Source organism: Neomonachus schauinslandi, chromosome 2 (genome assembly GCF_002201575.2).
Source record: "Neomonachus schauinslandi chromosome 2, ASM220157v2, whole genome shotgun sequence".
In the NCBI taxonomy this organism is placed as follows: Eukaryota; Metazoa; Chordata; class Mammalia; order Carnivora; family Phocidae; genus Neomonachus; species Neomonachus schauinslandi.
The window spans coordinates 51,472,530-51,484,884 of record NC_058404.1 but is presented as its reverse complement, the minus strand read 5'-3'; the positions used below and the strand labels follow the sequence as shown (position 1 = coordinate 51,484,884).

Below are 12,355 nucleotides of genomic sequence, written 5' to 3'. Positions count from 1 at the left end.
CAAATTAAAGCAAGACAGAAAGGAAGCCTATTATTTGTTACAGCCCATTCAGGACTCCCAGGACACAGAGCAAGATATAGAAGGGTTGTTTGGATCTGAAGGCACAAAATGATATTTAGCATAGGCTGTCTTAGTCAGACAGTTCTAGCTGCTTTAACAAAAATACCATAGACTGGGTGGCTTAACAAACATTTATTTCACAGTTCTGGAGGCTGAGAAATCTAAGATCAAGGTGCCAACAGATCTGGTGACTGACAAGGGCCAGTTTCCTGGCTTGTAGATAACAACCTTCTTGCCCCATCCTCACATGGCCAAGAGAGTGAGCTCCTGTCTCCTTCTCTCCTTATAAGGGCACTAACCCCAACGTGAAGGCTCCACCCTCATGATTTAATCTAAACCTAATTACTTCCCAAAGGCCCCACCTCCTAACTCCATCCCATTGAGGGTTAGGGTTTCAGCTTATAAATTTTGGGAAGACACAAACATGCAACCTATAACACTACCTTTTTGTCTTTTGACATTCACATTCACCCTTATCTTTTGTCTGAGTAAAGAGTTCATGTTCCCTACACACACAGTCCCATTAGCAAATTTTTCATATGCCAATTTTGTCATAACTTCATATAAGGTAATGGGGTAAAATGGAGGGGAAAGAGGACAATTAATGTACCTAAAACATAACATGAAAACTAAGTTGGTAACTCAATTTCCTTCTTGTACCACCCATTTCATGGCCCCCTTTCTCTCTGCCAGCAAATCAGATGGGCAGAGTTCTTTGCCTGCTGGGTGGTCCAAACCTACTCCTGTTAGGGCTGAGGTCCACATATAATCCTTTCTCCCACTGTTTCCTCTTGAAAGTTGAGATCATTCATCTTGATTAATACAGGAACTCCTTTATACCTCTATTGGTTCATTGACTCGAGGAGCCAAAAATGTCCAGGGGAGAGTTTCTATTCCATGTTCAAAGGGAATCATGAATGTGTTCTCTAATGGAAGCATTGATCCCTCAAGCACTAGAAACTTCAACATATTGAGTCAAAAGTCTTGAGGATATGAAGCAAAAATTTCTCCAGTGGATTATTTAGTGCTATGATGAGACCGATCACTCCCACTTCCATGTCTTGGTTCCTGGACCTATATATTCTGGCTCAAGGGGAGACAGTAACAAATATCGGATGCAGATCTAAGTCATACATCACATCGAACAAACAACATCTCAACTTTATAGGAGGTTGCCACTCAGCTGATGTAGTAAACAAGCCTTCAGCAGGCCATTCCACAATTTTGTCAAGCCAACTGCTTCTGAGTGATGGGGAATGTGGTTAAGATCAGTGAATTCTATGAGCAGAAACTCATTCCACACTTCTTCCATTATAAAATATGTCCTCTGATTGGAGGGGTTGTTGTGGAGCATTATACCATAATTATAGAGAAGGCATCCCGTAATTCCACATATGGGGTGGTTAAAGGAGCTCTATGAACAGTGATGCAAATAAATATATGGAATATGTGCCCACCCTGTGAGCATAATCTCCTCCAATACAAAAGGTGAAAATAATTAAAATGCCACCAGGTGATTGGCTGGTCCCTTGCACCCCTCCACACATGTGCCCTATCACGGATGATTAGGACCACACTGGGATATTCTCCTCTGGCTACTCAGCACTAGGGGGTCACCAGATCAGATTCAGTGAGTCTACGTTTCTGAGTTCATGCATAGATTCCATTACCACCCTGTGGCCATTGTGCTTGTGGGCTCATTAAAAGAGCAGCTGTGTGGTTGGGGACTCACAGGATGGGGAATCTTACCACTTGCCTACTGACTCTGAAGTGGATGGCTTCTCTTAGACATTTATTTGGAACATAACTACTTTCATATTTGTGCCCAGTCTAAGAGATTTATCCATATTATTTCCCCCTAGACCTCACTGTCCTCTATCTTTCAGTTTTCTTCTTTCCTATTCCCTGACCATTAGCCACTGCTCATGAATCAATATAGATACATATTCTGGCTATGCCTCCTTTTTTTTTTTTTTAAAGATTTTATTTATCTATTTGACAGAGAGATACACAGCGAGAGAGGGAACACAAGCAGGGGGAGTGGGAGAGGGAGAAGCAGGCTTCCCACTGAGCAGGAAGCCCGTTGCAGGGCTCAATTCCAGGACCCGAAGGCAGACGCCCAGTGACTGAGCCACCCAGGTGCCCCGCTATCTCTCCTTCTATATGAAGTAGATAACTAAATGCACTGCTCAAATTTCACCCCCTGGGAGAATTTTCTCACCACTGTTGTCCAGGGCAAACCAAGTGATGCTGCAATGTGGCAACTATCTGCTTCTGGCTACAGCCAGCCTACAGTAAGAGCTATCTATAAACCAGACCCACAGTTTTCTCCTTCCTAGTTAGTCATAAGAAGCTCCCTATGAGGTCAGAGGTGTGGATTAAAGGAAAGGTAATGAAAAAGTTGAAGTAAGTATCATGTGAGTCTGAGTCACCTGACTTGCAGTTTATTCACGCTTTCTAAAACTGCTTCTGAGCCCAGTCTCAAGTGCACAATTTCCACTTAAAAACAAATTACTGCTGTGCACATTCGATTTTGCGGTTCAGATAGCCAGACGGTACCTAGGTTATGATGGATAGTATGAGTTGCCTACTTCTCTACCTGGGCCTGGTAGCAAGTCAGGGGTTACTTTTCCATGGAGAAGGGAAGAGGGCATAGCTTTATTCCTCGAGCCCTAGGGTCTACACTGTGAGTCTCCTACTAAGGTTTGCCAGAATTTCTATCCAACATCTCTGTTTGCCACACATATATTCAATACATTAGGGACTGCTATTGGCAAGGTGGCTTGTATGTCAGCTTAGATCTGCTGGGGAGTCTTTTCTTGTTCTGGGTCCATCTCAAATCTGGTGGGTTATCCAGGGTTACCCATAGTTCAAATCAGCCCACCCAAACATGGTTATCTGTTGCTTCCCAAACCTAAAGAGGTCCACTAAATATTGTGTCTCTTTTATCATGATGGGTAGTCCAAGATGCAGTAACTTGTTTCTCATGCTCCAGATCACCAGACACTTAGAAACTTAACCAATGTGGCAGTCCCTGAACTTTTGGGGGTAAATCTCCCACTGTCTAGGCTGCTTGTTCCTTCCTGCTTGCCAAATCCAATTCATCTAATGTCATCAATGCAATGAATCAGTTGATGTTCTGTGAGATGCCAGGATGATCAAGGTTTCTTTGTATGACGTAAAGTAGAATTGGCACAGCCTTGAGACAGGACAGCAAAGATACAGTGACGACCCTACTATGTGAAGGCAAACTGCTTCTGATGGTCTTATGGTCTTTACTCATAGGGATAGAGAAGAAAATATTTGCTGGGCAAATAGCTACATATGAGGTGCCAACGGCTATATTAATTGTTCCAGTAAGTATATCTGGAGCCCTTCACATAATTGGCATATTATTAAGTGTGTAATAATCTACATTCATTGCCCAAGACCTATCCAGCCTTAGCATCTGCCAAATGGGAACAAAATAGGGATGTGTGCCCATCTCAACCTCTGAATCATTTAATTTCATATTTTAAATTCCCTCAGAGATATTATTTTTTCTTTACTCAACTGGGAGTGAGGAAGCCTGGGGATCTTTATTCCATGAATCAGGGAACTGAAATGGGGTTTTGTCATTTATTAGGTATATCTATCCTCCTTATGTTTTAATAGGTTTTATAATTTAGGTGTGGTAGGGCCAACAGAACATGAGATGACTGCCATTATAAAGAGAGTTTGTTATTCACAGAGCCCGTGAGGAAGAGGCATGCCATGCCATGGGGAGGCTACCAGGGTAAGCATCAGGGTCTGTTAGGAGGCGGGGGGGGGGGGGACTGTGGGCAAGAGTCTTTATGTGGTTCCCAAGGGAAGGAAGGGGTGAAGCAGGGTAAGCAGATTTAGGATTAGCTCATTTTAATAATCTTAGCAGGCTCTGGGGCACAAGAGCTGTCCCTAGCTGTCTGGCTCCTGGTGACCTTGGGGTGTTTAGGGCAGGTAGATAGTGGTCTGGAGTGTAAGAGCCTGATAAAGGAGGTGAATGGGGATGTGAAGTCTGGATTGGTTTATACTTGGAAAAGTGCCTCTGGGAGGAAGACTCCTCCCAAGGAGAGGCAGAGTCACAAAGGAGGCAGGAAGCCAAGGCAAGGTGGCTCAGGAATATTACAGGGTTGTCCAGACAACGTATGTCTAACATATGCATGCAGGGAGATGTTTAAAGCATCAAGTTTACAGAAGCTAGAAACATAGTTAATACACATTAGGCATACTGGGAGTGAAGAAAGAACTTCAGACCCGCTAGACCCACTGTGAGATAGACTTGGAACAACACCCATTCGATCAGTTGGTCTTTATAAACCCCCACCCTGCCCAGGAGACCATGGTGGCAGGTGTCCCAACACATCAGTTTATAGCCAGTAAATAATAACTCCAAGGAGACCTGGGTTATTTCCCCTTCTTGAGTAAAGAGTCACTTGGGTAAAAGGCCCTCAGTTTCCTCTGGGGAAGGCTTAGGGCAAGATTCAAAGTATATAGCTCTTGAAATGCTGCAAGGTCCTTCCTCAAAAGGACCTGGCTTCCTTGTCATTTTTTATTATGTTCTGGTATGACTATAGAAAAAAGTTGGTCTGAGTTTAACCCAGACTCATGATGCATCATCCGCATTTCTCTTTTGCATCATTCAGATCATTATTCAGTTTTTGGGGGATACATCTGTGCTTAGTTTTCACTGCAAGGACACAAATCCTTATGTGCCTCCTTCAAATGTCACTTCGGAAATTCCTTTCCTCTTCCTTTACCAGATCTCCGTATGTCAGAACACCCCAGCATTTAATCCTCGGAGCCCCTCTCCCCCTCTACATTCCTTCCTAGATGATCTAGTTTCACACCTCAAATGTCATCTATATACTGGTGGTTCTTAATCTTTCCCAGATCCCTCCCAGGCTCCAGAACCTCACAGCAAACTGCCCTCCCTCACATTTCCATGAGGATGCCTGAGAAGCACTTCAAATTTTGTGTGGCCAAAATGGATTCATTCACTGATCTCTCTTCTGTCTACTCCCTCACAAATAAATAACTCCACCTTCCCTCCAGTTGCTCAGCCTGTACAAAAAAAAGAGAAATTTAAAAATCCTCCAATGGCTGTCAATGATCAAATAGAACAAACAAACAAACAAGTTCCATTAACATGTTCTTCGAAGGTTCTGCATGATCTGGCTCTTCCTACCTCTCAGATACCTCTCTCCAATACTCTTCCTCAATCACAGTATTCCAGCCCTAATGGCTTCTCCATTTCTCAAACACTACAAATTTCTCCCTGTCATGGGCCATTTATACTTTCTGGCTCTTCGATGTGGAAAGGTTTTCCTGCAGGCAACCAAAATGGGGAGGCTGAGACTGATTAGGCATATCTACTCCATGTATGTATTCTTCCTTTTAATAATAATCTTTTAATAGAAGTATAGCTGACACACAATATCACATTAGTTTCAGGTGTACAACACAGTGATTCGACAACTCTACATTCTGTTGTACTCACCACAAGTGTAGCTCCCATCTGTCACCATACAACAGGATTACAACACCATTGACTATATTCCCTGTGCTGTACTTCCATCCCCATACTTATTCTTTCCATAATTGGAAGTCTGTCCCTACCTCTCACTCCCCTTCACCCATTTTGATCATTCCTGTACCCTCAGGCAACCACTAGTTTGTTCTCTGTATTTATGGGCCTGTTTCTGCTTTTTGTTTCTTTATTCATTTGTTTTGTTTTTTAGATTCCACATATGAGTAAAATTACTCTGACTTATTTCATTCAGCATAATACCCTCTAGGTCTGTCCATGTTGTTGCAAATGACAAGATCTCATCATTTTTTATGGCTGCATAACTTTCTGTTGTGCATGTAGGTGTGTGTGTGTACACATCAATCACATCCTCCCTACCATTCATCTATCGATGTACACTTAGGTTGCTTCTGTATTTTGGCCATTACAAATAATGCTGTGATAAGCAAAGGGAATATATATATATTTAATATATATATATATCTTTTTAAAAATTTATTTGAGAGAGCGAGCACGAGCAGGGGGAGAGGCAGATGGAGAAGAAGACTCCCTGCTGAGCACAGAGCCCAGTGTAGGGCTCGATCCCAGGACCCCGAGATCATGACCTGAGTCAAGGGCAGACGCTTAACCAACTGAGCCACCCAGGCGCCCCTATGTATATCTTTTTGAATTAGCGTTTTCATTTTCTTTGGGTAAATACCCCATAGTGGAATTACTGGATCATATGGTATTTCTATTTTTAATTTTTCCACAGTGCCTCAGGGCACAGAGGAAATCCAAAAAGGAAAAGAAACATGTTAAATCCATGGGGAACAATGTATTTCATAATCGCCTCCTGCCCCCAAAGCTCTGCTCTCCTCCCTTATGTTTGTATTTCTCCTTTGCATCAATCAGTTAACTTCCTTCTCCACCCCCAGAGGCCTTGTGTAGAGACCAGTGTAGACCAAACCTCTCTGTAGGTAATTCCCCAGCCCCTAGACACAACTTACCCTATCTTATCCATCATCTTCACATCACCTGTCAGGACCTGTGATGATCTTACTTGTTCATGTGATTGCGTGTTGATTGCTTATGTTCTCACCCCTTGTCTTGAATATAAAGGCTCTTAAGGGCAGGGATTGCACGTCTGTTCTAATTAGAAGAGCGGGCGCCTGGGTGGCTCAGATGGTTAAGCGTCTGCCTTCAGCTCAGGTCATGATCTCAGGGTCCTGGGATTGAGTCCCGCATCGGGCTCCCTGCTCCTTGGGAGCCTGCTTCTCCCTCTGCCTTTCTCTCTCGCTCTGTCTCTCATGAATAAAAAAAAAAAAATCTTTAAAAAAAAAATTTAATTAGAAGAGCACGTGATGTGGCAGCTGTAACAGGCATGTGGCAAAGCGCTATCATCACCAAAGGTACCAGGAGCCAGAGGTGTGTACCTGTTTTCCAAAAATTTCAATCAAATTTTCCATTTGGGGGAAAGTCGTTGCGAGGTTTTTATCTTACAATACTTAGAAACATCCTGCCTAAAAAGTAAAAGACAGATGAGACATGAGACAGTTTGTATTAGACTGTAGACTTTTATTAGAACAAGCATTTCTCATAGCTGTAAGCAAAGCATTAGAATTCATCGAGCTAACTTGCATCTTTTTCCTGCCCCAGGAGGGCCGAAAAGGAGAGAAAGCCCCCCGCGCATCTAGGCTCAGTTGAGCAAAATACTGCAGTGAATGATTCATTGAGGCTATAAATGTTTGCAGATTTTAAGGCACTGGAGGGCATGCGAGGTGGGACAGGGTACAGTTCCCGTGTCCAAATGCCTTATCTTGTCTGACAATCTCCCAGCTTCCTTCCCCAGCTTCCGCGGCAGGCACCCAGGCCCAAGAAGACGGAGCACAGCGTATTCATGATCCTCATTCAGACCCCAAGCAATCCAAACAGTTCAAGCAATGTCACAGTTCAACTCCCACCGTAACTTAGTAGAAGATAAACTGCATGTTATCAACTTGCCATTGCACTTCATGTAATCAGACCTCATTAAACCAGGTTTTCCTGACTGCCTTCGCGCTTTGTGCACTTCAAAAAGCCACTGACCTGAGCCACAAAAGCATTGCCCAATTTGTTGAAAGCATTTTGGCTGTGACTTCAAGGGCTGACCACATGGGGAGAAATTACTTTTTAACACCCAGCGGACAGGACACGCCGGTGCCCCCGAGGCCGCAGTACCCGTCGCGGTTCTTGCTCAGGTACTGCTGGTGGTACTCCTCCGCGTAGTAGAAGGTTTGGCCCTCCCGGATGTCGGTTGTGATCAGGCCATAGCCGTGCTCCGAAAGAACCTGGGGAGAGAAAGGCGCCGTGAGGACCGGATGCTGGGCAGAGAGGGTCTGAAGGATCCAGGTTGGGGGTCCGGCCATGAGGGAGGCAGACGCGGGTGGCTTGGGGTGTGCAGTGGGTCCTTGTGGGCCCGAGCTCTGCCGCTTCCCAGCTGGGTTATTCTGGGCCAGCCCCTAGCGCCCCGTGCCTCAGGTGACTGGGGCCTGAAATCCAGTTTTCTGACTCCGTAATTTGCATTCTACTCATTACACCAGCGCTTCCCCCCCCCCCCCCCCCGGAGCGGGCTGGGAGCCCTGCTTTGGGCCCTGTGGGTCTGTGTGGAAGGGGCCCCAGGGCTTCCCGGGGGAAACAGCAGGGCCATGTGGCTGCCTGGCTGTCCTGGGAAGAATGGGCCTCCCTGAGGGCACTGGAGCAGGGCTGCGGGAGGAGGGGATGGAGGGGCAGGGGCAGGATGGGAGGGGCAGGGGCAGGATGGGACTGGCAGGGCTGCGGCCCCAGCCCAGTGCTGTCCCCTCTGCTGCCAGCTCAGAACAGGCCCCCTGCCCACTCACAGGCTGGACCGAGGAACCCCCACGCGCTGGGGTTCTAGGGAGCTCGGGCCCTGCCTGGGGGCCTTGGACAGCAGGGCGTCATCTGGGTCTGTGCTCTGCCACTCCAGCCCCAGGAGCCTGGGGACTGAGGTCAGGGAAGGACGTGGCCTGAGGGCCTTTGTGGGCTCATCACCGCCCTCTGTGACCTACTTTAAGGCCCGGTGGCATCTGCTGCCAGGGAAAGAAACAGACACGTAAACACAAGTGGGGGAGGAGAGCGGAGCTATTTGGGGCAGGAGACAGATTAAGAAATAGACATTGTTCCCCATGGATCTTAGCCCGTTTCCTTTCCCTTTTGGATTTCAGCTGTGCCCTAATTCTTCCTTGTTGCAGGCTGCTCGGGGCATTTGGGCACAAGGCTACAGAGACTCAACCCCGGGTTTGCAGATTCCATTTGGTCCTGAAGTGCCAGGCAGAGCCCGGACTTGTGCTCGCATGAGGGATCTGGCCAGTCTTTGACTGTTGGTCCATTTGAGATGGAGTCTTCCCCTCTGCAGAGCAAGGGGACTCCGGTATTAACATTCGGCATGATTCACTGCTGCCGTTTTCTCCCCGAGAACTTTCCCCTTCTTCCTGAGTCTCCACCCAGCCCTCTGAGCCAGAATGAGGCAGACTGAGGATCTGACGCCAAGTAGGCCCAGGATGGTAAGGGACAGGATCCGTGCCAAGGCGGGCGGTTGGACCCCAAAGCTCGGAAGCAGCCAGTTTCCTTACAGGGGTTAGAAATGAGAACGAGGAGCCATTCTGACTTCAGTTTTGACAATTTTTTGTAAACGAGCAATTATCGAGGGCTTACCATATGCCACACTCTGTGCAAAGACTTCACAGTGTTAATTTTAGCCTCCCAACAGCCATATGAAGGAAGGACTATTATTATCATCCGTATTTAAAAGCGCACGTCAGAGATTGTGTCTTGATCCCTGACATTCTCAGCTCGCCCTGATACTGCAGAAGCTGGAAGCTTGGAAAACTACATTTCCCAGACTCTATTGCCAGGGGCAGTCCAGTTGAGATTTCACCAATAAGAGAAGCACACATGAAATTGGGCAGAAGAGAGGCCATTATTTGCAAGGTGCAGCCATGAAGATGGGCACAGGTCTCTCCAAAGAACAGACGGAGACTCTGCCAGCTCACCCTGACAATCGTGGACGGGTGGGCCTCAGGCAAAGTCACCAGCAATGACTTCTAGCAATTTCTGTACCTTCTTGGGATCCCGAAATGCAGTGGTGCTGTTCCCCGACCTTCCCTCAGACAGCCTTTCTAATGACTCTGGAAGCATCAATTGCCTTTGTAAAATCCACCCTCCTGCTTGAAATACCTTGAACGCTCTGTTTCCGTGACTGATCTCCAGCTAACACAGCAATGGGTTTCAGAATTGTTTTCAGGGACCAAAACCTCAGTGAGGATGAGAATCTGGAAGGGTTAACTGTCCCGGCCAGATTTAGAGTTAGAGATGGCCTCACTGTGAGTGAGGAGCGGGTCAGTGCCCACGGGGTGTAGCCGGCATCTACTTAAATTACAGCTAGTGTTTGCCTGTGAAGAAACATCCGCTGTAGGAAGGCTTTGGGACCCTAGGTGGCTGTGACAGTGGACTATTCTGGTGAAGACGATAAAGCACGAGGTCTGTGTGGTGTGCTGGCTGCTTCAGGCCGCCCTCGAGAGCTCGTAGAGAGAACAGGATATAAGGTCACGACTTGACTTTCCTGGCCCGAGTTGAGAGAGGCAGAGAACTTCTAGGACTGATTTTAAAATAATCTGTTTCTTATAGCTGCATTCAAATACCAAATAAAAGGGGCCCAGCTTTACCAGTGGAGTTGACACCCTCACTGGTCAGGAGCCCAGAAATCATGTGCACATGGGATTGCCCTCAGAGAGCTCATCCAGTCACACTGCTGCAGACACCGTGTATGGAGAGACACTCCCCTCCGGTTCTTACCCGAGATACTGCACGCAGGCTGACGTGAGTCTTCCATATTCCGATGGGACCTCATACTGGACCTCAAAAGCCTCCTGGCCATGGCCACACCGCACAGGAGTTTGCCCGCTGTCGAGATCCTCTGCGCCTTTCTTTGTCCCTCACCCTCAGGGCCGGGACCCGGCTCCCGGGTCTGCCAGGGTCTCCAAGCACTTGCCTCATCCCCATCCAGGCTCTGTCCTCTCTGAGGGTCGTGACCTCCTCACACACGACTCACCCTATTTCTCTTTCACAAATGGCCATCCTCCTTGTATGCCCAAGGATGGCCTTCCTGAGACCCCGGGGTTCACAGCCACTGACTCTAGAAGCTTCTTCACTGAGGCAGAGAGGCCAGTGCCAGTGAGCACTACTGCCCAGGCTCCCTCCTCCTCTCCACACCAGCTCCCACCCCAGCAGACCAGCACCCCTTCGGGGGAAGGTGATTGTGGGGGCCCCGGCAGTACCTGGCCTCTGCCACAAGATGGCAGACGCTTCACTTTTATTTGCAAGGCAACAAGAATAAACAGTGATGAAAACCCACAGAAAACAGCTCCAGGCTGCCCTCCTGCACCTCCTGTTAAGCTGGGACATTCTGGCTCGTTCTTGTTGGGGTGGGAGACAGCTGCCGGAGCCACGGGGCCTGGGGTCAACATTGCCCCCTCCGCACTGGGCCGGCCAGCCTCTAGGCTGAGGCCCTCCCTGAGCACAGGGCTGTGTCCTTAACTCTCACTCTAAAACTGGAGAGGGGGGACAAAAACACATGAAAGAAACTGGATGTAAAAGCAGAGGGAGCAGGAACCCCCAAATCCTAACCAGTGTCTGGTTTTCCTCCTTCTTCATATCCCCCACCTCTGCTTTCTCACATGCAAGGCTGCGGGGGCAGGTCAGTCTCCTCAGCGCCCCCAGGCCTGTCTCCTGGAGAGGTCTCACCAGACACACACGGCTGGATGCAGTGATGGGGGTCCCGAGGGCCTGTCTGCTTCAGACCTGGTCGGTGCCGGTCGGCTTTGCCAGTCCTCTTTGCTCTTTCACTCTGGCCCTTCCACTGCACTGTTTAAGCTACAGGGTTGCAGAGAACAGGACTCGGGACCGGGACTGATTATTGCTGGTAATGGCACCTCCTTAAACCAGGCAGCGAGGCCTTCCCCGATCCCTTAGGAGAACCCACCCGCCCTTCCAAGCTGGGTTCTGCTTCACCTCCTCAGCCTCATGTCCCTCATCTTTTTCTAACTCTTTTCCTTTCCCTCTCTGAGAACTGTTTTTGTGGGTCATATTAAACTTTACACATTTCCTGAACATTCCATTCCCTTGCATACAACCTCCTTGGAATGCTCTTTCTTCTCTTTCCTATCATGTGAGCTCCTACCCATCTCTCAGCACTGAGATCAAATGTCCCCACCTCTATAAAACCATTCCTGAGTCTATAAGGCAGAAGTGACTCCAGCTTCTAGGCTCCCACAGAAGGACTGTCCCTGTTAGCACTTATGACATTATACTACAATCGTCCTTTGTTTCTCTAAGCCACTCCCTCTCCCTTCTGGCAATATACGTACTAGACCATGTGCTCGAGAGTATGGACTGTCTTGTTCCTCTACCTCATCTCAGTGCTTCATACAAAATAAATGAATGAATGAATTTTAAAAAAACAGTTGAGTCTTGGGATCTCTTGGGGATTCTCTTCACCTTAGGGGCTTCTACTTGGGGTCCTGCTGCTGCTTCAAGCCCAAACACCTCCTTGGGGACCTGGGAAGGAACCTCAAGAGGGAGCTTGGGGACCAGGGAGCTCAGGCTGTCACTCTCCTTGTCACAGACGCCTGGCCAATTCCATGGGGTAGGTTTACTCTTTAGACTGTAGCAATGCAGGGGCTGTGTCCATACAGGGGGGACCAACCATCTTGC

The 12,355-nt window shown here is 47.7% G+C and overlaps 1 protein-coding gene across 2 annotated transcripts in view; it reads right to left on the bottom strand.

The window, feature by feature from the left end:
* Positions 1–7,151: 7,151 nt before the first annotated feature.
* MSRA (methionine sulfoxide reductase A) overlaps positions 7,152–12,355 on the bottom strand; it is a 443,442-nt gene continuing 438,238 nt past the window's right edge. For both annotated transcript variants that reach the window (XM_044912851.1, XM_021698928.1), the window contains one exon: positions 7,152–7,914. In XM_044912851.1, coding sequence (XP_044768786.1) covers positions 7,750–7,914 — 165 coding nt within the window. In that variant the 3' untranslated portion in view covers positions 7,152–7,749. The remainder of the gene's footprint in view (positions 7,915–12,355) is intronic.